This window comes from Mesoplodon mirus, assembly GCF_964341445.2.
Source record: "Mesoplodon mirus genome assembly, chromosome: 2".
Classification (NCBI taxonomy): Eukaryota; Metazoa; Chordata; class Mammalia; order Artiodactyla; family Ziphiidae; genus Mesoplodon; species Mesoplodon mirus.
This window is the reverse complement of record NC_138977.1, coordinates 125,153,992-125,181,930: the sequence shown is the minus strand read 5'-3', so window position 1 is coordinate 125,181,930 and position 27,939 is coordinate 125,153,992. Positions and strand designations below refer to the sequence as shown.

The window sequence follows — 27,939 nt, the reverse complement described above, 5'->3', positions numbered from 1 at the left end:
CCCAGAAAGCCCCGCGCGGGGCGGAGGCGGTGGGGCGCCAGCACGGCCTGCTGGGAGTTGTAGTCGCTCAGCCTGCGGGCGGGTAAGCTGAGCGGGGGGCGTGTCAGTATTTTACCCAACGTTCCTACGTCTCGCTGGCTCAGTTACCGCGAGACGGGGGCGGCACTCCTAGGCTGCTGGGCCGCGCGTGTCTTCGGAGGGAGCCCGCGCTCTGGCTGCCACCTCCTCGTCAGCGCCCCGAGGTGCAGCGCGTGTTGCCATGGGGAAGGCCAGGTCCGCCGGAGCGCGCGGGAAGGCCCCCGGGGCCCAGGCGGGCGCGCGGGGCGGCCGGGCGAGGCCCAGCGCCAACCCGTTCGAGGTGAAAGTCAACCGGCAGAAGTTCCAGGTCCTGGGCAGGAAGACGCGCCACGACGTGGGGCTGCCCGGGGTGTCGCGCGCGCGGGCCCTCCAGAAGGTGAGCGGGGCGCCGGGCCCTACGGTGTGGGTCCCCCCGGCCCCGCCTGCCGGCCGGGACCACCCACGGCCCTGCTCCTCGAACCCCTGCGGCACCGCGGGGCTGCCGGCAGGCTTGGGCGAGCTACGGACTTACTTCCCGGTGCCCTTTTCCCCTTCTGTAAATCGGCCATGATGGTGGTACGTACATCCTAGGGCTGCCGGGAGGATGGGAAGCGTCCACTTAGAGTCCTCGGGACAGTGCCTGGAGCAGTGAGACGTCGTGTATCGTGTATGCCATGTGTCAGCTGGACTGTTTTCATCTTCGTGCCTCTGCCTCTGCGTGGGCGGGGACGACATTCCCCTGCAAAACCGACGTCCCTCCTTGGAGACCCACACACAAGTCCAGCTCAGGCAGAGTTCATCATTTCCGCGCTGCCGCGGACCCTGTGCGAACCTCTTACAACCTGCTCTCGTTGAGACTTTGAGCTCTGCTGGTTAGGGACAAGATAGGGGATTACATGGCATGCTCAGTAGATGTTTGAAGAAGGAATGTATCGCTCCTTTGAAGCGCACAACCTTGTCCCTTGCAGGGTAACTGAAATGCTGCCTTCTTGGAAAGTCTCATAGCTTTCCTGTGCTTACGGTTCCAGAGTATTCTGTGCTTTGAAATTCAGTTCGGGTGGCATTCTCTATGCAGCTTCTGAGACATGCTCATTGGTTTGTTTAACGATATTTATTGTTACTCTGAGGAGGAGACATTAGTAAGTTAGTGAACAAATTAAAGCACATAAAGGTCAAGTAAATTTCCCGAGGTCACACAGCTGGTAAAGGCTGGGGTTTGCACTGGGTTTGGACACCTGTGAAGCCTTTATGTGCCACTGAGCACTTACGTTTAAGCTGTGTTCTAGCAGGTGGAGAGGTAAAGGTAAAGTAACACCTGGCCCTGCCTTCATGGGCTCATAATCTGTGTTCTGTCCCACAGCATGTAATCCAGTTGATCTTTTTTTATATATAAATTTATTTATTTTATTATTTATTTATTTTGGCTGCCTTGGGTCTTTGTTGCTGCACACGGGCCTTCTCTAGTTGTGGCAAGAGGGGGCTACTCTTCGTTGCGGTGCGCAGGCTTCTCATTGCGGTGGCTTCTCTTGTTGCAGACCACACGGGCTCTAGGTGCACGGGCTTCAGTAGTTGTGGCATGTGAGCTCAGTAATTGTGGCTCATGGGCTCTAGAGCACAGTAGTTGTGGCACACGGGCTTAGTTGCTCCGCGGCATGTGGGATCTTCCCGGACCAGGGTTCGAACCCATGTCCCCTGCATTGGCAGGCAGATTCTTAACCACTGCGCCACCAGGGAAGTCCCCCCAATTGATCTTTGAATTGAATCAAACATCGTCCTTATTGCAAGGAGCTGGCAGTAGTAGTAGACAAGACAAACTTATAGCCGACTCCGATGCACCCCTGCATCACACACCCCAGGGCAGGCTTGGGGGGGCAGATGTGGGGATGGGGATTGCATGGGCTCCAGAATAGACATGTTTTCCTTTATCACGTAAGCCTCAGTTTTCTCATTTCTCCTTAAGAGCCTGAGGTAGGAACTAACATTCTCTCCTTTTTACAGGTGAGGCTGTAGGCGCTTCCCAGAGTCCTCGCTGGCAAGTGGTGCAGCTGGTGGGATTCTGAGTCCTCACTCTTTTTTTTTTTTTTTTTTTTGCAGTACGCGGGCCTCTCACCGTTGTGGCCTCTCCGTTGCGGAGCACAGGCTCCGGACGCGCAGGCCCAGCGGCCATGGTTCACGGGCCCAGCCGCTCCGCGGCATGTGGGATCTTCCCAGACCAGGGCACAAACCCGTGTCCCCTGCATCGGCAGGTGGACTCTCAACCACTGTGCCACCAGGGAAGCCCTTGAGTCCTCACTCTTGACTGCACCTCCTGGGCATCACATGCATGTCCATGAATGACCCGGAAAGTGCTGAGAGTATTGGTTTGCAGCTACACGTAAATTTTACCAATAGACAAATACATAAATACAGAATCTGCAAATAACAAAGACTGACTGTATATATACATAATGGCACGTATATAACAAGCAAAGAGAAGATAGGCAATGCTGCTGCAGTCTGTGTCTGTAATTGATCGTGACGTCGTCATTGACATAAATGGCCTTTCAGATCATTGTTCCCTGCTTCCCTTACTCAGCTAGAACCTGAACTCCTCTGTCTTCTTCACCTGGGTGGAGTGACCTCTGCTCGATTGTTCTGCTTTTTTCTTGGTTGCCGTCATTTTACTTTAACCTTTGGTATTAGGCATGGAAGTACTAACACACACCCTAGAGAATTCCCTGGGTTCCAGACATCGTCCTCTTTGCTGCCATTGTATGGCAGCGACCCAGTTTCTCCTCGGTAATTGAGATCAGTCTTTCCAGCCAGTAGATTGGCCTTTTTTGGACTGTGTGTCTCAGTGGCCTGAGGCGTAGAAAATGGCATTTTCCAGTTCATTAGAGCCAGCATTGTGTCCCCTTGTGGAAGCACCTCCCCTTTGGGGACTAAGACTGCCAGGCCATCAGAGCTCAGAGTTGCCAGGACCAATGAGAGATTGTTCTATGATCTGTTTTTCAGCGCACCCAGACTTTGCTAAAGGAATACAAAGAAAGGGATAAGTCCAACGTATTTAGAGATAAACGCTTTGGAGAATACAATAGCAACATAAGCCCGGAGGAGAAGATGATGAAGAGGTTTGCTCTGGAACAACAGGTATGGAAAACAGTCTTTTGCTGTAGTTTTACATAGAAGTCAAATACAAAGAGAAGGCCGTTTCCCCCTTGTTTGTTTATACTTTTGTGAGTGCACAGTGGTGTTTGTTTATACTTTTGTGAGTGCACAGTGGGTGGGTCTTCAATCGTGTATCTTGCCTGTCAGACCAAGGGGGAAGCAGCCTCTTGCACATACTAGTTAGGTGGATAAATATCTTAACCAGAGTGCCCGGCAGTGATGCATCCTGGGTTTCTGGACTACACTGCTGCCTTCAACTGGGTCTGGATTGTGGAGCATTCCTGGTGGGTAGAGCTGCACGATTTCCCAGTGCCTTAGGGTGGCCCATTGATTTATTTACCTTCTGTGGGTTCTGTTTATATCCGAATCGTTGCTCAAATGACCCAGAATAATCTTAAAGCTACATTGTCACATTGCACAAAAATGGGGAAAAAAATCATTCTTTTTTTGATGTTAAATGGATGTGGAAATTTTAGGAGACTGATTTTCAGTTTTTCTATTCTGTCAGCGACAACACGAAAAAAAAAGCATCTACAACCTAAATGAAGATGAAGAACTAACTCATTACGGCCAGTCTTTGGCAGACATTGAAAAGCATAACGACATTGTCGATAGTGACAGTGATGCCGAGGACCGAGGAGTGCTGTCGGGTGAGGCCTGGGGTCAGGGGCAGTCTGCTTAACACTGACGTTCTTTCTGCCCTGCTTGGACACCTAGAAGATGCAGGTGTAGATCTTTAAGAATGTGTATATGTAGATAAGATAGACAGACAACCTTCTGTCTATCACAGAAAGCACTTCAGTGTCCCTTCTCTTGTTTGAACTTCACCCCAGCTCGTTTTACCCATGAGCTCAGAGAAACAGTATGATTTGTCCAACCCGTGAGTCAGAGTTTTGGGTAAAACCCACCTCACTGACCCCTAGCACAGCTCTTCTGTACTAACCCACAGTGCTTTGCTACCACTGTTACCAGTTCTGACCCAATGTGTGTACTAACAGTGTTTACTTAGTTCTTTTAGTCTTTGTTTACTCTGGAACCGCTTATGACAGTTTTGTGGGGGAAGTAACATTGAGCTTTTTAATTTCTTTTTAAAAATTTATTTATTTACTTATTTCATTTTTGGCTGCGTTGGGTCTTTGTTGCTGTGCACAGGCTTTCTCTAGTTGCGGCAAGCTGGGGCTACTCTTTGTTGCGGTGCGCAGGCTTCTCATTGTGGTGGCTTCTCTTGTTGCAGAGCACGGGCTCTAGGCGCACGGGCTTCAGTAGTTGTGGCATGTGGGCTCAGTAGTTGTGGCTCGTGGGCTCTAGAGCGCAGGCTCAGTAGTTGTGGTGCACAGGCTTAGTTGCTCCACAGCATGTGGGATCTTCCCAGACCAGGGCTTGAACCCGTGTCCCCTGCATTGGCAGGCGGATTCTTAACCACTGGGCCACCAGGGAAGTCCTGAGCTTCTTATTTATAGATAATAATGAAGCGGATTAAACTGTGGCATTAGTTAACACTGATATACAACTGAACTGAGTTAGGACTCAGTTCAGGTCTGGTCACCTTGGGCCCTTTTATAAAGTTGGGGTCATGTCATAAGCTCGCATCTTTATGAGTTAGAATACCCTCTATTCAGCATCTTCAGAACAAAGCTGCACAAAACTGAAACCGACTCAGCAGTTTTTCTGGTGTGTGGAAAGCCAAGCCGTTAACCCATGACTGCCTTTTGGTATTTGGGTGATGGGGGGGCAGAAGGCCTAGGAATTAGGGTGGCCCGTGGTTCTGTCCACAGCACCGGGAGGTCGCCACACCTCTGCTGAGGCTTCGTGGTTGAGGAGGGAACATAGTTCATCTTGAGGGCCTTCCTCTTCACACTTTCCATCGTTCAGGACTTTTTATGCACACCTCGCTTTAAATGTGTTCACCTTCACTGTCACTGAAGGGGACTCTGCCGTGGCACCTTCACGTTGGGCGGCCTGGTCCTTCATCACAAGGTGTCGGCCTCGTTGGTACGGTAGGCTGTGACGGTTGGCTGACTAGAGGAGAAGTTGGATTCCCATTCTGCCAGGTGTTGGGTCCTAGGGACTCAACTGTTTATTTGAGGTTTCCTATCCTCTGATGTTTAGTATGAGCTCATCAGAATCCAGGTGACTTGCACATTTCCAGGTAACCTCTTATATTTGAAAATAAATATATTTGCCGTACCTTTTAAAATGAATCATTAGGAAACATTCTGTTTTGTTCAATTACATAATTTATATGTTCTCCTAGATTAGGAGAATTTCATCTTAAAAATCAACCCTAATTTTCTAATTAAATCCTATCAATATAAACACACTGATGGATTTTTTTTTTTCTTTTCTCCGAGAATCCTTTTTGGAATCTTTTATATAATACCACCTCATTAGTTAATGTTTTGTAAATTTTTATTTTCAGAAAATATTGTAAACAATCTTGAATTAGTAGAATGCTAAATGATAGTGTTTTCTAATATGCTAAACTTTGCAGGAAGCAGAGGAATCACTCATTTACTGATTCATTTATTCAACAAATACTGGTGTATGTGCCAGGCAGTGCTCTTGGTTCTGGAGAAATAGCAGTGAGTAAAACCTACCAGAAGCTCAGTTTTCTGGGGAGACCCAGACAATAAACTAAATAATAACTAAATCCTGCAGGCCTTTCGGAAGTAGAAGTGCTGTGGGGGAAATGAAGTCAGGGCGGTCTGGGACACGCCAGGTAGTCCTGATTAGGGTCACGAAGGAGGTGGCGGTCGTGCAGGCCTCTGGTGGTGTCACAGTCTGGGACCAGCCGGGAGCCTGGTAACTGGAGGGGGCGATGGTACAGACAGGTGGGCTGGGACCACGGGAACGATTTTGGCTTTTACTCAGGAACGGGAGCTGGAGGGACTTGAGTGAGGAAGGACAGAGTTGGCTAGGGCAGGCCAAGAGGTCTTCCTGAAATTCTCTTGTAGGCGCGGGAGGTGGAGAGGAAGCAGGATGCGCAGGGGTGTTTGGGGTACCTGTCAGCCCAGGGGAGGCATCAGAAGGGCAGTGGGGGCCCGAGTCCACAGACAGCCTTCCCTGGAGGAGGGAGCTGCTGCCCAGAGGACTGAGTGTTGGCTTTTAAATCGGGCCAGAGTCCACTGCAGGGGGAGCGAGAGCAGCTTCCAGAAGGAGGCATGATGGGGGTGGAGGAGCGCAGGCGCGGAGAGCTCAGCGCAGATGGCGAGGTGTGGGCCTGACGGGGTTAGAGGGCTACAGGCAGGAGCTGTTTCTCTTACCGGATGAGATCTGAAGTCAGTTGCTTAGCATCTAAGCCTCTGTTTTCTCTTCCAAGAAATTGGATTTTTTAAAAGTTTCTTTCTATTCCAAAATCGATGATTCCCAGTGTTTTGTTTCTCTCTTCTTCCCTGGTAGCTCGGGCAGCCTAGGAATCAGTGACTCTAGTAGCTGGCTCCGCCCCCTGCTCCTGGGACTTTCTGTGAGACCCAGGGAGGGTGTGAAGTGGCCCTGGTCCTGGACACGCCCTCTTAGGACTCAGGTGCGAGCTAGTTTGCTGCGTTTGTCCATCTTCCGTGAGACGTTAACCCATTGGAAAACAGGTTCTTGGTGTTTCCAGTCACTTGGATCACAGCCGTTTGGTCTTTTTATGCCTCTAGGTTTTCTCGGAGGGGCTCCTCTTGGGGGTTTGTGTCGCTGTGCCTGTAGTCTCACCTGCCGTGGGTGAGAGTTTTCTCTTAAACGTGGAGTCCGCTCTCAGGACCATGCTTGGAGAAACGTTGGCAGAGCGACTGCAAAACCCACTTCGCAGCCGGGCCTGGCTTCACAGAGGGGTTTTCTGCTCTCTGTCTGCAGCCGAGTTGACGGCAGCCCATTTTGGAGGAGGTGGCGGGCTGCTTCACAAGAAGACCTCTCAACAGCAAGGCGAGGAGGGGCAGCAGCCAAAGTCACGCAAAGAGCTGATTGAGGAGCTCATCGTCAAGTCAAAGCAGGAGAAGGTGCGTCCGTTAACGTTCTCGACGTGGTGCAGCACCGTCCTAAGACGCTGCTAAAGGGTTTCAGGGTTTTTCTCCCTGTGCATTTTTAGGCTGTATTTAATATTTTCTATGAATTTAATAAAAGTATTCACTTTGAATAGGAATACAAAATGCATTTTAAGTTTCATCAAGCATGTACTTCCTTTTTTTAAAAAAATTTATTTATTTATTTATTTATTTTTGGTTGCATTGGGTCTTTGCTGCTGCACGCGGGCTTTCTCTGGTTGTGGTGAGCAGGGCCTACTCTTCATTGCAGTTTGCGGGCTTCTCATTGCGGTGGCTTCTCTTGTTGCGGAGCATGGGCTCTAGGCACACGGGCTCTAGAGTGCAGGCCAGTAGTTATGGCGCACGGGCTTAGTTGCTCCATGGCATGTGGGATCTTCCTGGACCAGGGCTCGAACCTCTGTCCCCTGCATTGGCAGGCGGATTCTTAACCACTGAGCTACCAGGGAAGCCCCAAGCATGTACTTCTGATGGTTTCTTGGGGTTTTGGTTTTGGGGGAGGGTTGGTTTTAGTGTTTTGGCACATATCAAGAGTCGCAAAACATCACTGCTTTTGCTAACGGCAAACTGCTCAGAGCATCTAGAAGAGCAGTTTTACAGCAGGAAATTCGTTCTGCATGATGGGATCCTGAGATGCTAATTTCTCGTGGTCTCTTTCCCTGTCGGCATGTTAGGCTGAGCAGTTGTCCAGTGGGGCCTGGACGTCTGCTGGAGGCTGGCAGTAATGGGGTGCCTTCTGTTCTTTTTCCCCAGAGGGAGAGACAGGCTCAACGAGAAGACGCCCTTGAACTCACAGAGAAGCTAGACCAAGACTGGAAAGAAATCCAGACTCTCCTGGCCCGTAAAACACCCAAATCCGAGAGCAGAGGTGGAAAGGAGAAACCCAAGGTGGGGCCAGCACTTCATAGGCAGCCTGGGCTTACGACCATTGACCCAGCCTTTCTCTGCAGAAGAGGGGGAGCCAGACGTCTGTTCTCCCTTTTAGGACTTAAGTTTTCTATTAAACTTTTATATTGAGGTATCTGACGTGTGTTACATCAGGGGGGAAATAGACTAAAAGTTACTTCACTATCTACTCCAGAATAATGAAAGTAAAGAAAATGGTTGTTTCTTGTTTCTTGGTATGAGAAGACTTGGTATGTGTATTGATATATACGTTTACTTATTTTTCCCTCTGGACAATATTTGGTTCCTATCACATTGCTTTTAGTCTAAATTGTCAGAGAAGGTGCATTCGTTTGAGTTGCTGGTTTCTAGAAAATACTTGGATTTCACCAGATTACCTTGCCGTGTGGCCATCTGCACATCTGCGAGTCGACCTTACTGTTGCTTCCCCCAAAATCCCATTTTGGGGGCTTAATGCCTAGATGAACAAGGTTTAGTTTCCTTTTTTTTTTTTTTTTTTTTTTGTGGTACGCGGGCCTCTCACTGTTGTGGCCTCTCCCGTTGCGGAGCACAGGCTCCGGACACGCGGGCTCAGCAGCCATGGCTCACGGGCCCAGCCGCTCCGCGGCATGTGGGATCTTCCTGGACTGGGGCACGAACCCGTGTCCCCTGCATCGGCAGGCGGACTCTCAACTGCTGCGTCACCAGGGAAGCCCAAGGTTTAGTCTTCTTAAAGCAGATATACTTGGAGAATTTTCGAGGAGCAAATAGTTGTATATGACCTAAAGGCGTCCTCGAGACTGATTAGAACAGGCCTCTGTCACACAAGAAGAAAAGACTAAGGCCGTGGTTTTGCTTCTTCCGTAAAGATGTCCAGCCACGACTGGGATGTGCAGGAAAGCTCATTATGCAGGTCTTTTCTTTAAAAAAACAATTTCTTCTTTCTGCCCTAGCCTGACGCGTACGACATGATGGTTCGTGAGCTCGGCTTTGAAATGAAAGCACCGCCCTCTAACAGGATGAAGACGGAGGAGGAGCTGGCCCAGGAGGAGCGGGAGCGGCTCAAGTGCCTGGAGGTGTCAAGGGGGCGGGGCAGGGGCAGGGGCAGGGCCAGGGCCCCTCTGGGAAGCTGCTACGACCCGGAAAGGCCCTTTCCACCTTGTTGTGTTTGATGGGCTGGAGGTGTTTTGTGTTTTACCAGTGGAATCTTTTTAGTCTCTAAACAAGTTTGTTTTACTTTTTTTTTTAACTATAAAAGGAAAAAACAATGCAGATAATACCCAATATAACAAATTAAAAATGACTTTCTTTCTAATGCCTTTACCTCAGAACAGCTGCTAGCGATATAGTGCACTACCTTCTCACCTCTTTTCTCTTAAAGGTTTTTTAAATTTCCTTAATGTTACAAAACAAAAATGAAGTGGAGGCGTACTGTCATGCATCTGGCCTTTTCAGTACCCGCCTCGTGGGCCATCTCCTGTGGCCGTTGCATGGTTCAAAGGGACAAAGTAGCTGACCTGCTTGTTAAATGGCATGCAGACCTCAGTGTAAAGTGTCCTGTTCCTCTTCTGGGGCCTGGTGGTGAGTGAAGCTGACGGTTGGCCACCATCATTTGGCCAGAAAGCCCTCAGGGTAACAGCTTTTCCTTCCTTGTGACGGGAACATGTTTCTGCCGCAGTATTTTTATTTTTGTTAAATAAGTCTTCCACACGATGCTTGCCAAGGTTTTGCATGTCTGGTTGAAGACTGAAAGCAGAAGGCAGGCCTGAAGCAGCTGTGACGGCCGAGGGAACCTGGAGCGTGCGTCCCTGCCACGTGCTCACAGCACAGCAGACAGCTTTTCTGTCTTTCCTGCTCAGGCTGAAAGACTCCGGAGGATGCTTGGAAAGGAGGAGGATGAACATATTAAGAGACCAAAACACACGTCGGCGGATGACTTAAGTGATGGCTTCGTACTAGACAAAGATGATAGGCGTTTGCTTTCTTACAAAGTAAGATGTTTGCCTTCGTTTCCTTTTTTTTTTTTTTTAATTTAAAGCAACACTTTTCCTGGTTTTTCACTTGCTAGGTTTACCACAGGTGGAAATTGTGAGTCTTCTTAGAAACAGTTTCTCTGTGGCTCTTTCTAAAGCTGGTGAGGTTTTTCATTCCCGAGCCCCATTAGCTCTATACTTGTCTCCCCTTTCAGAGCGTCGGCCCCGCTCAGGGCAGGAAGATAGGAGAAGGCCAGGGGTCTCGAGCAGAAAGGGTTCCAAGACGGGAAACTGGGTGCTCGCAAAACACTGGGTTATCTGGGGGAGTCGTCAGGGGTCACCCTCTGATGTGGAGGTCCCACCACCTCCGCGTGCAGCCCACATGCCAGGAAGCCCCACCTGTTCCCCAGCCCCATGAGCAGCAGGGCTGCCAGACACTCACAGCAGCTGGAGCCTGTCCACTGGGGCGCCTTCCGCATCCTGGACCCCCGCCACTCCCCGGCAGAGACAAGCCCTGCCCAGAGTCCTGGCGTCAGGGTGTGGGGACTGCGGTTCCCAGGCCTTTAGCCCCGTGACGTGTAGCAGCCCCGAAGGAGGTGGGAGAGAGGCCCCACGCCCGTGGACAGCGCAGCACTGGGCCGCGTGTTCCTAGCAGACAAGTAGCATAAAGCGTCTGTGTGTGCACGGCCCTCAGACACGGTCACAGGCTGTGCCAGCTGCTGTCCCGAGGAGTGATGCCCCTGGTTCCCACGTTCTGTTCCCAGGATGGAAAGATGAACGTTGAGGACGAGCCAAGCGGGGAAGCCAGCAGCAGTGAGAGCGAAAAGGAAGAGGGCAAAGGCTTGAGCGAGGGAGACCCAGAGGAGAGCAATGGCCCAGACGGCCCCTCAGGCCTGGAGTCTGACGTGGAGAGCAAGGACGGGAGCAAGAGGACCCAGGAGGAGCAGTGTCTGAACCCTGGGGAGCGATCGACAACTGTTGACCGGGAGGCTGCCAGGGCCAAGCTGCCCTATACGTTCGCAGGTAGACAGACAACCGGGGAGTGACTGCAGTGACCTGGCGGCGTCTGCCTCACGGGCTGCGTCATGGAGTGGGACAGGGTACGGGCCTGGACACACAGGCACAGCCCGTCTGTGCTGTCCTGGCTGGCAGACAGGCACGGTCATCCTTCTCCGTGACGCCCCGGGGATCTGACCCGAGTGCTCTGGGCAGCACGTCAGCCTCTGCTGTGTGACTGCAGCAGTTCTGCAGGCCACCAGCAGGGGTCCCTGCCACTTGACAAGTCGGCCCTTTGTGGGCAAGGGTGGCCGCGGAGCCGGGCTCAGGCCTCGTGACGTGGCACGTAGCACACGGCGGGCTGCTCTGTCCCACGTGCAGACACCCCATCCAGTTCCAGTCCGCAGGCCTAAGCTGTCCTGCGACTTAAGGGTGTTTCCAGAGCGGTTGAACCGGCGGGTGGAACTGGCTGCCGGGGGCGTCTCAGGCGTGACACTGCTCTGCTCGCGGGGCTCCTTCCAGCTCCAGCCTGTTCTGAACGGTCCCAGCGGCCACCCCACCCGCGCCTTGTCCCCTCTGCCCTCCCCGTCTCGGGCATTGGCGGGATTCCGCCTAGAGGGGAGCTTGGGGTCGTCTCTTCGTCGAGGCTGGTTGCAGGCAGCCCAGTTTCCTCGAGCCTCACCCTTGGCGGGCACGCAGGCACACGTTGGAAGTAGTGTGGTAATTACACAAAAGGAGTGTTTCTATAAAATAGGCGGAAGTATTTCTTTGGGTGAAGTAAAAGAAGTTCTATTATTTAATTTGTGTTCAGTTTTTATCTCCGTTACCAGAAATGTAATTCTCATTTTACAAGTTAAGCGTGGCGTGTGTTTTGTATTTTTTTTGATAGCTCCCGAATCCTACGAGGAATTGAAGTCTTTATTGTTGGGAAGATCAATGGAAGAGCAGCTTTTGGTTGTGGAGAGAATTCAGAAATGCAACCATCCAAGTCTCGCAGTGGGAAACAAAGCAAAACTAGAAGTATGCTGGAGTCGTTTGTCTGCAGTGTTGGGAGTGTCAGGGAAGAGCCCTGGTCTGTGTGGGCATCGTAACCGTGAAGCTGGTGGTCCCGAAGCGCACCCCGTGCTTACGGCTGCGAAATTTCACGGTGGGGTGCGGGTTGGGGGGCAGAGAGCCAGGCCTGGATGTGCGTCAGCTCCAGGGCCATGGCAGGCCCAGGAGGAGGCCAAGCTGTTGACCTCAGTTTACACTGAGTCCATCGCGCGCACCCGTCACGCAGCAAAGCCAGGCTTTGGGGAAATACGTAGCTAGGAATGTGCCTCGTCCTCTTGCATAAAGGCCGCACGTTTACCGAACGAGGCGCCCGGCCAGGCGCGCTCCTAGTCTAGGGCTGAGGTGTCACCTGCTGGCCGAGGCAGCACACGCCCGGACCCTGTGCTCTTCGCTCCTGTGCCTGCCTTGGGTCACACGCCCCCATTGCTGACCCTGAGGCCCTCGCCCCACCCAGTGTGGGGGCACAGGGGGCAGGGCGTCCTGTGCTGCAGCTCCGTTCTGGGCTCAGCCCTGAGCTCTGGCCCCAACCCTGTTCCTACAGAAACTGTTTGGCTTCCTTTTGGAATACGTCGGAGATTTGGCTACAAGTGATCCAGCAGACCTCAGCGGAATCAATAAATTGGTTGTGTAAGTGAAAACGGGGTGCGTTATCTGGAACGTGGGGCTGAGTTGAACAAATTTTGTGCCTTTTAGTAAAGTCATAGAATAACTTCGGAGTTATTAAGGCAGCCTTGCAAGTGGGCCCACAGCTCGCACAGCTGCGGTGATTTCCGTACGCCATCCTGCTCCTAAGTCGTGTTGACGTGTTGCTCCCATTGCCCTAGAGATGGGACCTGTTTTTAACTGCAAACGAATCGACTTAAAGACAGTAGGGCCCCTTCAGGTTTATTTATATTTGACGGCTAATTTTCTGTTTCATTCGCCCGCCTGCTGCTGTCCTGCGCGGGGGCTCCGGGCCGGGCTCTGCACCAGGCCCCCGTGAAAGCATGGTGGCTCTTGGCCCCGTGGTGGCTGGAGCAGGGCACAGCAGGCAGGGTGCTGAGTTGGGAGGGTCCGTGAGAGCAGGTGCCTGGTGGTACCCTCGGGCTGGCCACCTGCACACCCCTCCGCCCCGTGCCAGCCTCTGCCCCCAGGAGTGCTTATGAGGCACCACTGGGTTCAGGACTGTCAGCCACGTCTGGCCCTTAGAATATGCTCCCCATGCTGTTACTTATATAAACAGAGCTACTTCTGCCACCACTACTGAAAAGTTATGACCAGGTTCTTAGCAAATAGCGAAAATGAATATAGGTTATTATAAAACACTATTAGAAAAACTACCTGGATCACCGAGACGGCCAGCCAGGTGTCAGTAAGAGGGAAAGTGCATTCATCCAGGGGCTTCCAGCTCTAGCTCAGTTGGCAGGTGGCTTCACAGGAAGATGATAAACGTGGGTGGTTTGAGGGGGTTTTCTATGTTTTTGTTACCTACGGACATTCTCCCCAACTTATGTCTCTGATGAACAGGCAGTTGTATAACCTTTGCCAGATGTTTCCTGAAGCTGCAAGCAGCGCCGTGAAATTTGTCCTCCGAGATGCCATGCACGACATGGAAGGAATGGTTGAGACCACAGGCCGGGCGACCTTCCCGGGCCTGGACGTGGTAAGCCAGGGGCGTGTCTCATCTGGCCGTTGACCTGCGGCCACCAGCTGTCCAGTGTGCTGCCATGGCACAGGGGCTGGGGGCTTCAAGAGGGTGGTCTGCCCCAGAGCCTCCGCAGCCATCTGGAGGGCACACTGCCAGGCCTGGAAGGACTGCTGACCTGTTAACAACTAGCTAACGTGTGCTCAGGAGCAAAGTTTCTGGTTTGACTTCTCAGTGAACGGTGCCGTGTTTAGTCTTGATGGCAAACCCGGGGTGTGTTTTCCTGAGGACCTGTGGGCTGGTTGCTTCACCTGCTTGTGCACAGCGACCTCTGACCTCTCTCAGGTTTCTGACCGTTTCATGACAGCCGTGGGCCGTGTCGTCAGCTCTGGTCACTGAAGAAGTACTGCTCAGTCCATTCCATTTTCTGGTCTTCGGGTTGAAATGAACTAACGGCAACTGGCAGTAACTTAAAAGTTTGGCTTTAGGGCTTCCCTGGTGGCACAGTGGTTGAGAGTCTGCCTGCCAATGCAGGGGACATGGGTTCGTGCCCCGGTCCGGGAAGGTCCCACATGCCGCAGAGCGGCTGGGCCCGTGAGCCATGGCCGCTGAGCCTGCGTGTCTGGAGCCTGTGCTCCGCAACGGGAGAGGCCACAATGGTGAGAGGCCCGCGTACCACAAAAAAAAAAAAAAAAAAAAGTTCAGCTTTATGTTGATGGGTCAGTAGACTCCTCAGGAAGGCACCTGAGCCATTGTCTGTGGCCTCAGCCCCTTTCTCTGTGTGACCTGGGGTAGGTGGGTGCCCGAGCTGTGGCAGAGGGTATCCAGCCTGCCTCCCCGGAGCCTGTTCCCGGCGAGGAGTAGTGGGGAGGCCAGGGGGGTTGGCAGGCTGCCCGGGCTTCAGTCCTGGGCTGTGTGGGCCTAGGCTCTCTCCCGGCTGTAGGCGGTAGTGATGGCTCAGTGGTACCTGTCACATAGGCTGGCATGAGGATTCATGAGTTGATGTTGTTACTGAACCAAATTGGGGTCCACCCTTGCCCAGCGCGCAGCAAAGCCAACCGACTGACGCCGGGTTGTGGGGGAGGAAAGTACAGCGTTTACTGCAGGCACCCGTCAAGGAGCACAGGCAGCTCGTGCTCAAAAGACACGGACTCCCTGATGGCCTTCAGGGGAGGGGTTTTAAAGGCACCATAAAGGGTGAAGGTCACAGGGTGTGTGATCAGCTCGTGGACTTTCTTCTGAGTGGTTGGTGGTGAGGTGACAGGGTGATGTTTCCGAAATCTCAGTAATCGCCATTTGGTTCCCACCCGTCTGGGGTCTAGTGCTCGTGGGCAGCCTGCAGTCACCATCCTCGGTGGGTGGTGGTCTTAGTTTCTGCAGAACAGCCCAAAGATATGCGTCAGGTTGTGTGTTTCCCTTCTTTAACCCGTGTGATGGCGCTTTCTTTCCAGCTCATTTACTTGAAAATTGCTGGGATATTGTTTCCAACCTCTGACTTCTGGCACCCGGTGGTCACGCCTGCGCTGTTGTGTCTGAGCCAGCTGCTAACCAAGGTATGTCAGGACCTCCCCATCGGAGCCAGCCCTCCCTGGGGCTGAGCGGGGCCGTGGATACTGGCCCTCCCTGGGGCTGAGCGGGGCTGTGGAGACTGGCCCTCCTTGGGGCAGGAGTAAGAAAGGCTCGTCAGCGAGGCCTGCGTAGCAGCTCCTTCCCAGAGCTCCCAGGCGAGTGGCAGAGGGCGTGACCCCAGAAAGCGCATGAGAGCATCGTCTCTGATCTGGGGTTCTGTTCCCCTTTTGGCTTTAAAAGTCCAGATAGCTCTGTTTTCCTTGAGGGAGCATATGATCAGTGCCCACTTGCTGTGGTAATTATCAGTGTTCCACTACGAGAGGGTGGGACCTTACGATCACAGAGCTCTTTGCCGGATTGCATCTCACGTGCCTCGACCCTGCCGTGCGGGGCAGTGCTCCCCTCCGTGCAGAGGAAGGTCAGGGCCTGTGGCCCCCGCGGAATCCAGGACGTGTGCCTGGCGCGGTGTTCCGAATGTTGTTCCCAAGTGGACACTGCCCTGTGTTCCTTTGCCAGTGTCCCATCCAGTCTCTCCAAGACGTGGTGAAGGGGCTCTTCGTGTGCTGCGTGTTCCTGGACTATGTGTCTCTGTCCCAGAGGTTCATACCTGAGCTCATCAATTTTCTTGTTGGGATTCTTTACATCGCAACTCCCAACAAGCAGAGCCAAGGTGAGTTGATTCGAGGTAGTGTTTTCAAATATATTGTACTTTAGAAATTTTAAGACTTTTAATAGTAATTGGTATTCATTGTAGAAAGCTTAGGATATGGGGAAGTTAGAAAGAAGACAAAAAAATCTCAAGTCTTATCATCCAGAGTAGCATCCTTTTTTCCCTCTGTGTGGATGTGTGTATATACCCACATTTTGAAAAAAATCAGTATCCCACTTTTATCTGTCCAGCACAGTAGCCCATTTCCATGTGTGGGGAGTCTGAGCTTAGTGTAAAGTACCCCCCAGATGGCAAGACTAACTACCAGAAATATATAAAATACTGCGGTTTACTATATTGACTGTGTGTCGAAATAATATTGGGGGGGAGGGTAAATAAAATACATCCATTAAGATTTACCTTTTTGTTTTTACTCGTTTTGTGTGGCAACAAGGACACTTTCACTTGCGTAGCTCGCGGTGTCTCTCTAGTCGGCAGCACCGCTCCTGGAGTTCCTACGATGTTCTGAATGTTGGCAGGAGATCGTGGACAGCAGTATTCTGAGGGGGGGGTTTCAGCAGTTGTTGCTTTTCTGAACCATCACACCCTCCCCTTCCCTGCCCACACAGGATGCCCACACTCCTCCCCACGCTTCCGCCCACTCACGGCTCCCTCGCCCTCCAGGAGCTGCCCACCTTTGTCCCCTCGCTCCTCCGTGTCTAGAGGGTCTGCTTTCCCGGCCTCCTTTTTCCTTCCCTGCCCTTCCGCTTTCCCCTCATAACCTCACATGGACACTTGCCTGCGTGTGGCTCTTGCCCGATTTCTCTGAGCCCAACGCTGCGGGCTCCTCTCTGCCAGCCGTGGGGATGGGCACGGGGGTGCAGCCACACCCCAGGGAGACATCAGGGTGGCTGCAGTGCTGGAGGAGGGGCCCCGGTGGAGGGCACTGGACGCTGGAGTCAGGATTGGCCAGCAGACTGGCTGTCGCCCGTACGCCCCCCTCCCTCTGCCCAGCCACCGCCCACTCTGCTGTGCCTGGACCACGCCCGGCCTGACGCCCTCCCCGGCAGTCCCTTCCGTCTGCTTCGACTGCTCCTCTGAGTGACGGCGGGCTTAAGTCCTGCTCGCTCCCTGGGTCTCTGGAGCGGGCCTTCTCTGGCCTGGTGAACTCTGCACCCTGTCCCACCCTCCCAGCTCTCCTGACAAACCCGCCTCACCCTCCTCTGCTTTTTCTTTGTCCGTCGTTTCTTACTGACACTCAGTCTAGTCTGCCCACGAGGGCAGGGGCCTGGTCTGTGCTTGGACTTGGCCCAAGCACCCGTCAAAGCTGTCGCTTGTCTCTGGTGGTAAGCAGCGCATGTTTGTTAAAATTAACTTCCAAAGGCTTCACCCTGCAGAGCCTGCCCTGCGAGCCCGGTAGCCTCAGAGGCCGACTCTGTCCCTGTCCCACTTGGAATCCAGGTTACACTCTGGTGCACCCTTTCAGAGCACTTGGGAAGAACTCGGAGTTGCTCTTGGTTTCTGACGAGGAGGCCATGGCCACGTGGCACAGGAGAAGCCTCCCCCTCCAGTGGGCAGGAGGACTGAAAGCCCAGACTGAGACAGAGGCCAACCACACCAGGTATGTGCGGGCCCGGGGCTCTGGGCCGTGGCGCCAGCTTAGACCTCAGAGAGGCCAGGCTGGGAGCCAGACGTGACCCAGCACCCAGCCTTGAAGATGCACCCGTGTTATCTCTGTTCGCAGATGAAATGATTTTATATGTAGAAAATCCTAAAGGTTCCACAGAAGAGCTATTGGATCTGATAAATGAATTCAGCAAAGTAGCAGGATACAGAGTCAACGTACAAAAAAGTCAGTTGTATTTCTACACACAAACAGTGAACAGTCTGAAAGAAAATTTCTAAAACAGTTCCATCTACAATAGCATCAAAAGGAATAAAATTACTTAAGAATTAGCTTATCCAGGGAAGTGGAAGACTAGTATGATGAAAACTACAAAACATTGCTGAAAGTAATTAACAAAGACATAAATAAATGGAAACACATCTGTGTTCCTGGACTGGGAGACATAATCACCTCCAAATACCACCACGTTAGGGGTTCGGTTTCAATAAGGGAATTCTATGGGGTCACATCCTTCAGTCTGTAGTAGAAGTAGAATGAGGGGGCTAGGACTTTTTCTTGTAAGTCCTTCCATTCTCTGATTTTTTAAAAAAATTATGGTTATTCGAATTTTTTTGTTGATATTTATTTATTGTGTTAAAATGCAGATAACATTTACCATCTTAACCATTTTTCAATGTATGGTTCGGTGGCATCTTAAGTACATTTCCACTGTTACGGAACCATCACCACCCTCCACCTCCAGAACTTACCTTCCCCAACTGAAACTCTGTCCCTGTTAGAGACTAATCCCGCGCCACACCCCAAGCCCCACCGTCCTCCTGTCTGTGGATTTGACTCCTCTGCTGCACCTCATATAAGTGGAATCACACAGCATTTGTCCTTTTGTGACTTATTTCACTGAGTATAATGTCCTCAAGGCTCATCCATGTGTAGCAGGTGTCAGGACTTACTTCCTCTTTAAGGCTGAATCATACTCCATTGTGTGGATGGACCACATTTTGTTTATTCATTCATCCATCAGTGGACACTTGGGTTGCTCCCACTTTTTGGTTATTCTGAATAAGGCTGCTATGCATATGGGGGTACAAGTATCTGTTCCAGTTTCTGCTTTCATTTCTTTTGGGTTTATACCCAGAGATGGAATTGCTGGGTCAGATGATAGTTTTATTTCTAATTTTTTGAGGAACCTCCATGCTGTTTTCCACCACAGCTGTACTATTTTACATTCCCACCAACAGCGTATGAGGGTTCCAATTTCTTCACATCCTTGTCAACACTTAGTAATTTCTGGATTTTTGATGGTAGCCATCCTCATGGGTATGAGGTGGTATCTCATTATGATTTTGACTTGATTTCCCTAATAATTAGTAATGAGCATCTTTTCATGTGCTTATTGTCCATTCATAATCTTTGGAGAAATGTCTGTTCACATCCTGATGGCCATTTTTTTCCATGAAAAAATAACTTCCCAGAATGTTATTTTCAAAGTATATCTGCTTGATATTGGAAATGGTTTTAGTAATTTAAAAACTACAACGGGGTTTATTTAAGATGAGGGCTCCAGCCATTGTAGTGAGTGAGTCAGTTTTCTTGGGTCTCTCCCAAGAAATGTATATGTGTTACTAAACTTTGATTTTCTTCTGTTTAAAAAAAAAAACAAAACACTGAGTACTCTTTCCAAGTTGTTGCTGCATTTCCTGCAATGTTCTTTCCTATTCAGGGAAGCAGGATGTTTTCTTTAACTCCTGATCCCATTGGCCGGACGGCTGCAGCCGTTGCCCAGGGCAGATGTTTGACCTCAGGGTCCTGCGGCCCAGGCCCATGAGTAGAAGGTTTTCATCTTCGCCAAGATGATGGGCTTTGTTGGTGATGGGGAGGGGCCCGCCCTTCCTGTTACCCTGAGGCCGGGTGTCACCCCTGCAGGCTGTCCTGCTTGGCCGTGTGCCTGGCTCTGGTGCAGCGCTGTGTGACCGCCTATGGCGCCCTGCCCTCCTTCCACGACATCGTGCAGCCCCTGCGAGCCCTCCTGATGGAGCACCTGGCTGCCCGCAGCTGCCCGCCCGAGCTCCAGGTGAGGCCTCCCTGGCGCGGCCGTGTCCCGGAGTTGGGGCAGGTTGGTGGGCGTTTCTGTCACGGGGGTTCCAGCACTAGGAATCAAGGCCGGCCGCCCCCATCAATCTGGGCAGCGGCTCCAGGCCCCGCGCCCCTCCCAGGTCACTCGGGTTCTGAGGATGGTCCCACTGCCCTGCACCAGGCGACAGGAAGCCGTGAAGGGCACCTGCCTTTTGGCCTGGGGGCTCCCCTGTGTACAAATGGGCTGGTCCCCATCGTATGCTCCCCACGTTCCTCTGGGAGAGACCGTTCTGTTCTGTTGCTCGATGGGTCTGTGGGTCTGAAGTCCCGCCAGACCAGATGCCACGAGGACGCTGCAGGAAGCTGGAAGCTTTGTGAGAGCCGGGCCTTCTGGGCACAGTGGCTCTGCACCTGCAGCCGCCGGGCCCAGGGGAAGGGGCGGCCTGGAGGGAGGAGCTCCGGAGGCCACGGTGGGCAGGCCCGGTGGCGTCAGCTTTTCTCACGTGTCAGGAGCTGAGTCGGAGCATTTTGACGGAAATGGAAAAGCAGCCGAAGCAGTATCGGCCGCTGGTCTGTGAGAAGAGCAAGCCGGTGCCGCTGAAACTGTTCACCCCCCGGCTGGTCAAAGTGTGAGTACGGAGGCCCCCCCGGCACCCCAGCCCTAGAGGGGCCTGGGGAGTCCGGGGCTGTGGCTGGGGGCAGCCTTGAGCGGAGGCCTGGCAGGCTCTGAGTGCGCAGACCCTGCGCCCTCAAGGCCGGCTTTGCACCTTGCACCTTCAGCCTCGAGTTTGGGAAGAAGCAGGGCTGCACAAAGGAGGAGCAGGAAAGGAAGAGACTGATCCACAAGCACAAGCGGGAATTTAAAGGCGCCGCCCGGGAGATCCGCAAGGACAACCAGTTCCTGGCTCGGATGCAGCTCTCAGAGATCATGGAACGGTGAGGGGCGGCGGGGCCTGGTGGGTGCTGGGCCGCAGTGAGGGCGGGCCGGGCGGCCTGCTCCCCTCACTTGTCCTCCGCAGGCCCCACGCGGATGTGAACTGCTATTGGGTCAGATAGGAAAAAGGGCAAGATGTCCTCCAAAAAGTATCCAAAAATGGGCTTTTTTGTTTTTTGTTTTTAAAAGGGATGCGGAAAGAAAACGAAAAGTGAAGCAGCTTTTTAACAGCCTGGCCACACAGGAAGGTGAATGGAAGGCTCTGAAGAGGAAGAAGTTCAAAAAATAAATTATGTTTTATAAATCAGACAAGGAGATGCTATACAATGAATGCCATAAGGGACGCTGTAACGTCAGAGTTTTGTTTCCTGTACTTTGCTTCACGTTAAAACGCCGCTCCTGACATATTGCACTTCGGGAACAGGGCCAAGCCTCTGTGGGAACGACATGCCGATAAACTGTAAATCACCTCTGTTCGTCACTTCCAGACAGTCCTCAGTTAATCACAAGGCTCGGGACTGATGGGATTCAGGCTAATGTTTTTGGTCAACCAAGCATATTTGCCTTCAGGTGTAGAATTCAGTGTTACTTAATGTTACATAAATTTTCAGTCATAAGTGAAACAAGTTTGCACATAGTTTAGAAATCAGAAAAGAAAGAAATCACCCGTAATCCCGGCACCCCAGCAGCCACGATCGGCTTTGTCCCAATCCATATCCAGTCTTGATTAATGCTTTGGAGTGCCAGGCCGCTGTGAAGGCAGGAGGGGTTGGGCTGCATCTGCATTGACCCAGGAGGCTTCATAAGGACACAGGAGCCACCTGCCTGCCCTCGCGGCCCTGGGGGGCTACGGCCTTGAACAGAATGCTGCCTCCCTGCAGGGGTGCAGAGGTGGGCAGGTCCCCCAGACCCCATGTCCCGCCCCAGTCTCCGAGGGCGAGGCACTGGTCCTCACACCCCTGGTGTCGATGTGGCACATGGTGGAGGCCTCGCCCTCGGCTGGCAGCCCTGCCTGGTGGCCCTAGCACTCACATCAAGAAACCCATCCTTGGGACTTCCCTGGTGGCGCAGTGGTTAAGAATCTGCCTGCCAATGCAGGGGACACGGGATCGAGCCCTAGTCCAGGAAGATCCCACATGCCGCAGAGCAACGAAGCCTGTGCACCACAACTACTGAGCCTGCACTCTAGGGCCCTCGAGCCACAACTCCTGAAGCCTGCGCGCCTAGAGCCCGTGCTCTGCAACGAGAGAAGCCACCACAACGAGAAGCCCGCGCACCGCAACGAAGAGTTGCCCGCGCTTGCTGCAACTACAGAAAGCCCGCATGCAGCAACGAAGAGCCAATGCAGCCAGAAATAAATTTTAGAAAATGAAGCCCATCCCTGAGGTCACAGCCACGGTAGTGACCATGGAGAGACTGGAGGATTAGCCAGACTGGACATGTGGGAAGAGGATGACTGATTCTGGCTCCCCCAGCAGGGAGGCTGGTGGGAAAAATCGGGAGTTTGATTTGGGGCGCTGTTAAGCCGTGTTAGGGCTCAGAAGGGCGGAGGGACAGGGCCAGAGCGCTCCCTGGTGGCAGGCGGAAGGGACAGATGAAGAGGCCACGTTGGAGGAGATTTCTGCATCTTTACCTCCTTTCTAGGATTGTTCAGACAGGAGTTTGCCAGGTGCGTGGTTCCACAGATCTCGAAGGCCCTGGCAGGTGTCGGGGCCACAGACGGGGCTGGCTTCACCTCGCTGTGTAGGCCTGGCCTGCTGTTAAGATCGTGCAGACTCAAGACCCCACCCACACGTAAACGCTCCTGCAGCTGTTGCTACTTAAATGCGCCACACCGCTGATCCCGGGGGCCTTGCTGCTGAGTTCTGTGGCTGTGGAACGTGCCAGCAACAAGCTGATAAAGCCTCAGCTTTGGGTTCTGGGTCGCCCGAGCATACCCACCTCTGCCCACCCTGGCCTCTCCACCCCACTCCAGGCACAGTCCTTAGAAATGTCAGTATCCACGTGGATGGCCCGTCCCAGCCCTGCCTCCTCCTACTTGCAAAGGGGCGTGTGTAGAAGGGGTCGTGGAAGAAGGTGGTTATGAAGCCAGAGTGTTTACATGTGAGTACATTTGCCGACATATTCCTCCCCTCTGCCCACCAGCTCTTACCTCCGCTGTGTCACGTGCACGGCTCAGGTGGAAGAGGCGAACATCCCCCGAGCCTCCATAAAGGAACGCGTGTCCTCCTCAGGGAGAGCTAACACGTGTTCTCTTTGGTCGTAGGTGGAATAATTATACGTTAAGCAAAGTGTGACTGCTTGGATGTTTGAAATTTAGTGTCGTTTTCGGAGGGGTGTATGAGTGCTGAGCTGACGGGGTGGACTGTCCTTCCGGATAGTTTGGCCACAGACGCCTGAATTTCAAGGGACGGAAGGGAAGCAGGGGGTGCTGGCAGGTCCTGAAGTCCGGAACCTCCAGCTGCCGTGGGGTCTACCCCGGCGCGGGCCCAGGACCGAGCGCGCCCAGTCCTGACGTCACGGCTCCTCCTCCTCGCCGGCCCGGCCCGGCCGAGGCCCCAGGGTGGGCCAGCCCGCGCCCCCGCACAGACGCCGCGTATCCGCGGGTGTATTTTGGACGGAGGCCTCCGACGGGAGTGGACGATGCGAGGAGGGTCCGGTCAGGGTGGACCCCGCCCAACGGCCCTCCGGACGGAGCGCCCAAAACCCCGAGGTCCTCAGCGGGCGGGTCGTCACTCGGGCGCAGAGTCCGGGGGCAAATAGGACTGTGGCCTGTCAGGCGCCTCCGGTTGGATCCCTTCCTGCTGGTAAGCCGCTGCCGGACCCGATATCGGGCCGAGTCGCTCGGCCTTGGAGGACCGGACGAGGCCCCGCCCAGCGGCCGGAAGAGGGCGCGCAGGGGCCGCCCACTTCCGGGCGGGCGTGGCGTGGTCGGCGTTCGCAGCCCGCCGGCCGGTTCATTCCGCCTCTGTCCGTCCATCAGTTTGTGCGGAGCGCGGACCCCGCAGGTGTGGGACGGGGCGCGCGACCGGGGGAGGGCGGGTGTCTTGTCCTCCGGCTCGCGGGGCCGCCCCCGCCGCCCGCCCGGGCCTCAGTTTCCCCGGCCGCTCCGCCCGGGACCGTGGGGTGGCGGCGGGGGCGGGGAGGTGCCGGGGCCGCGATGCCCCACCCCGGTCCCTGGGACGGTTGGCCTCCGGGGCTGCGGCTTCTTTGCGTAACCCCCGCAGCCTGCGTTTCCTGCTGCCCAGGGTCGGGGGCAGTGTGCACAGAGGGACTCCTGTGTTGGGTCACGGGGCAGGCAGACCGTTTAGGCGCTCGCTGGCTCTTCGCGGGTTGGGCCACGGCGGGAGCTGGGGTCTGTTTCTCCCCCAAGTAGGTGGGTGTGGGGCTGGGGTACCCAAAAGTGCCCTCGTGCGACGTGCCGTCTTGCAGACCTGCCACACGCTCAGCCAGGCCGGATCGGAGCGGCCCCCATCATGGGCTGGGGAGCCGGCGGGAGCTGCACCCCGCGCCCGCCCATCCACCAGCAGTCAGCACCCGAAACCCGAGTGGTCGCTGTGGTGTTCCTCGGCCTCCTGCTGGACCTCCTGGCCTTCACCTTGTTGCTGCCCCTGCTACCTGCGCTGCTGGAGAGCCACGGCCGTGCGCAGGTGAGCACCCCCAGTCCCGATGCCGCTTCACCCCCGATGGCTGTCCATTGCTCCAGGCCCCTCAGGGACTCCCTAGCCGGTCACACTTCCTTGTTACCTAGGATCCTCTTTATGGCTTGTGGCAGCGCGGGGTGGACTGGTTTGCTGCAGCTATTGGGATGCCAGCCGAGAAGAGGTACAACAGTGTCCTGTTCGGAGGTACGGTTCTTGAGCCGGGGCTGGGGGCCCATTCGGCTCCTGCCTTCCTGGTTCCTCCCTCCTCAGTCCCAGGTCCTGGTCCTTGTATCCTCGCTCCTGGGCACTGTCTGTTCTTTCTCCAAGTGGGTGGTTTGGGGGCCATCTCAGCTCAAGGTTCGTGGCCTGGGAGTGTAGGGCCCAGCATGGTCTGACCCTTGGGGACTGGGCAGTGTGGTGACTGTGATCTCTGTCTCTTCCAGGTCTGATTGGCTCCGTCTTCTCCTTCCTGCAGTTCCTCTCAGCGCCCCTCACAGGGGCCGTCTCTGACTGCCTGGGGAGGCGCCCGGTGATGCTGCTGTCCCTGGTACGGGTGCTCATAGACAGGAGCCTCTTCCCGCCCACCAGCAGCCCTCTGGGGAGGCAGCTGTGGGCCCTCCACGGCCCCTCGTTGGCCCTCCTTGCCCCCTGGGGTTGGTGTTTGGGGGGGCGGTGGCTTCTGTGGCTAAGCGAGGCTGTGCCAGAGCTGCTCCTGCCACGGAGACACTGGGAACACAAGTGGCCCTTCGATGCTCCAGAACAGGGCAGGGTCCCAGGGTATTGTTCAGGCTTGCTGGCCCCGCTGTGGGTCCCTCCTGGCCTCAGGTGATCGTGCCTGCCCTTGGTCCCCGCCCTGAGGCAGGCAGGCCTGGCCACCTCGTATGCCGTGTGGGCCACTTCGAAGAGCTTTGCGGCCTTCCTGGTCTCCAGGATGATTGGGGGCATCAGCAAGGGGAACGTCAGCCTCTCCACCGCCATTGTCGCCGACCTGGGCTCGTCTCCTGCCCGCAGCAGGGGCATGGTGAGTGCACTCCGGGGGGCTTAGGGGTGGAGGGGCTCCCGGGCCTGGGTCTCCCTGCCTGGCTCAGGCAGTCTTCTCCCCAGGCAGTCATCGGGGTGGCCTTCTCTTTGGCCTTCACGCTGGGCCCCATGCTTGGCGCCTCCCTGCCCGTGGAGACGGCGCCCTGGTTGGCCCTGCTCTTCGCGGTCTCCGATCTGCTGTTCATCTCCTGCTTCCTGCCGGAGACGCTGCCCCCAGAGAAGCGGGTAAGGTGGGAACCAGACAGGCACAGGGGCTCGCTTCCGGGGCCTGCGGGGAGGCCCGTCGCGGTCCCAGGTGCTGGGGAGGCCGGGCCGCCCGCTCCTGGTGTCCAGACGCTCTTGAGACCACAGCACCTCCTGGGTTCCCTGCGTTCCCCGCGTTCCCCAGACCCCCTACCTCCAAAGCCTGGCAGGTGGACTGGGGGACGGGCCTGCCGGGGCCTTGCAGGGGGCAGGGGCCAAGAAGGTTCGGGTCAAGCCCACCCCCAGGCTGCGAGGCCTGGAGACGCCACCAGCCTCGTCGCAGGCTCCTCAATCCTGTCCCCTCCAGGCACCGTCCGTCACGCTGGGGTTCCAAGCTGCTGTTGACCTGCTCAGCCCCCTGGCCCTGCTTTGCTTCTCAGCTGTGGCACGTGGCCCGGACCCTCCCACCGGAGTCAGTAAGGAGCAGGCCCCCTCGTGAGGGTGGGGCTGTGGCTCCCTCGGGCTGCCCAGCGTCCCCCCCAGCTGCTATCGGGGCCCTCTTTCCGCTGACGTCCCTTTCCCCTGCTCCACAGGGCTGGGCAGCCTGCGCCTGCTGGGCCTGGTCTACTTCCTCTATCTCTTCCTGTTCTCGGGCCTGGAGTTCACGCTGAGCTTTCTCGTGCACCAGCGCTTCCAGTTCAGCAGGTGGGAGCGTGGGGCCCCTTCCAGGACCCCGCCTGGGCACGCCCTGCCCTCTCCCCATCCCGAGGCCCCGCAGCCCCGCCGCTTCAGGGCTGACTCCCACCTTGGCCCGTCCCCGGGGCCCAGCCCGGGATCCCGGGGCGGGCGGTGCCTTGCGCCGAGGACGGGTGACGCACGGGCCGTCACCCAGGCTGCCTGGCTCTGCGTGCGAGCAGCACGGGCGCAGCAGGGAAGGGGTGCTGACGGCTCGCCCCTCCCAGCCTAGAGCAGGGAAAGATGTTTTTCTTCATCGGCCTCACGATGGCCACCATCCAGGGCGCCTACGCCCGGCGGATCAGCCCTGGCGGGGAGATCGCAGCTGTGAAGCGGGTACGGGGGCTCCCCCGGGCGTGGGGGCGGGCGGCGCCCCGAGCTCTGTGGAGGCAGCGGGGTGGTCCTGAGACCAGCTGTGCCACCCGCAGGCCATCCTGCTGCTCGTCCCCGCCTTCCTCCTCATCGGTTGGGGGCACACGCTGCCCGTGCTGGGCCTGGGGCTGCTGCTCTACTCCTTCGGTGAGTGGCCTTGCTCAGGCTGGCGGGGGTGCAGTGAGGGGCCGGCGGCCAGGAATCCTGGAGGGTCGCACCCCTACCGGCCCCTCCTCCAGGCTGATGGGCGCCTCCCTGATGTCCCCCACCAGCCGCTGCCATCGTGGTGCCCTGCCTGTCCTCCGTGGTCGCCAGCTACGGTAAGAGGCCCTTCCCTTGCCTGAGGTCACCCTGAGTGGCCCACAGGCACCTGACGGCCTCTCCCCTTTCCCCCACAGGTTCTCCCGGGCAGAAGGGCGTGGTCATGGGCACGCTGCGGAGCTTGGGCGCCCTGGCCAGGGCTCTGGGGCCCATGGTGGCCGCCTCAGGTGAGGGCTGCGCGACAGTGCTCGGGGCGTGCTGGGCGCCTGGAGAGGCCCTGCCAGGCCAGGGGGCTGCTGGCCTGAGCTGGAGGCTACACAGCCCCTGCTGGCCGCCTGGGTCCCAGCCACTGAACCCCCGGCTCAGCCCCGCCGTCCTGTGGGCGGGGACTGTGGCCATCACCCCCTGCTGTCTCCGCAGCGTACTGGCTGGCCGGGGCGCAGGGCTGCTACACCGTGTGCGCGGGGCTCTTCCTGCTCCCCTTCTCCCTCCTGCGGAAGCTGAGGCCTCCGGCAGGGACGCTCAAGGCCGAGTAGCCGAGCCACGCCTACCCCAGAGCGGGGCAGCCCACGCAGGGAGTGGGAGGGAGGCCTGGGCCTGGACGGCTCGCACTGCCCGTCTGGCCCCTCCCTCCCCGCCCCCCAGCCCGGGGCGGCCCAGGACTCGCACCTGTGCCTGTGACGCTCCTGTGTGGACCTGCCTGCTGGGATCAGACTCCAAAATCTTCCAGGCTTTCTGTTCACTTGTCTTTTATACTTATTGACACACAGGGTATCAGCCAGGCCTCTGAATGACCAAATAAAGCAGCTGTTTTATACCCAGTGCCTTTCTCCAGTGCACAACTCTGCCTCGACACACTCACTGCCCAGGGAGACCCCCCAGGCACCAGGAGAAGCAGCTTGAGCTGAACATGTGTACAGCTGCACGGTCCGGAAGAGCACGAGGCTTTGCCCAGGCCTGTTTCCCTCCCTTCTGCACTGTAGCAAGGGGTGGACAGGCAGATGAAGGACCGCCCCTGCCCCGGCGTCAGCACTTACCAGGTGGTACTTGGGGGGTGTCCTGCACCCTGGCAGACTGGGGAGGAGCGACCCCTC

General features: G+C 55.4%; 2 protein-coding genes across 4 annotated transcripts; both read left to right on the top strand.

The window, feature by feature from the left end:
• Window positions 1-159: 159 nt before the first annotated feature.
• On the top strand, window positions 160-20,965 carry NOP14 (NOP14 nucleolar protein). Its single transcript, XM_082609646.1, has 18 exons — window positions 160-454; window positions 3,052-3,186; window positions 3,713-3,854; window positions 7,042-7,184; window positions 7,980-8,114; window positions 9,065-9,187; window positions 9,971-10,102; window positions 10,849-11,107; window positions 11,970-12,100; window positions 12,675-12,760; window positions 13,640-13,775; window positions 15,209-15,310; window positions 15,843-15,996; window positions 17,437-17,596; window positions 19,526-19,673; window positions 20,186-20,304; window positions 20,456-20,611; window positions 20,799-20,965. The coding sequence occupies exons 1-18, from the start codon at window positions 260-262 to the stop codon at window positions 20,896-20,898; spliced, it is 2,556 nt and encodes an 851-aa protein (XP_082465772.1). The 5' UTR covers window positions 160-259; the 3' UTR covers window positions 20,899-20,965.
• A 132-nt stretch (window positions 20,966-21,097) lies between these two features.
• On the top strand, window positions 21,098-27,667 carry MFSD10 (major facilitator superfamily domain containing 10). Of its 3 annotated transcripts, none has more exons than XM_082609777.1 (13): window positions 21,098-23,416; window positions 24,042-24,259; window positions 24,361-24,457; window positions 24,697-24,800; window positions 25,116-25,274; window positions 25,358-25,519; window positions 25,845-25,953; window positions 26,071-26,182; window positions 26,440-26,548; window positions 26,641-26,731; window positions 26,857-26,904; window positions 26,983-27,072; window positions 27,266-27,515. In XM_082609777.1, the coding sequence occupies exons 2-13, from the start codon at window positions 24,086-24,088 to the stop codon at window positions 27,379-27,381; spliced, it is 1,371 nt and encodes a 456-aa protein (XP_082465903.1). In that variant the 5' UTR covers window positions 21,098-23,416; window positions 24,042-24,085; the 3' UTR covers window positions 27,382-27,515. The 3 variants fall into 3 exon arrangements, with proteins under 3 accessions (XP_082465903.1, XP_082465904.1, XP_082465902.1); XM_082609778.1 differs by lacking the exons at window positions 21,098-23,416; window positions 27,266-27,515 and adding exons at window positions 23,508-23,617; window positions 27,616-27,667; XM_082609776.1 differs by lacking the exon at window positions 21,098-23,416 and adding an exon at window positions 23,508-23,617.
• Window positions 27,668-27,939: the final 272 nt, after the last annotated feature.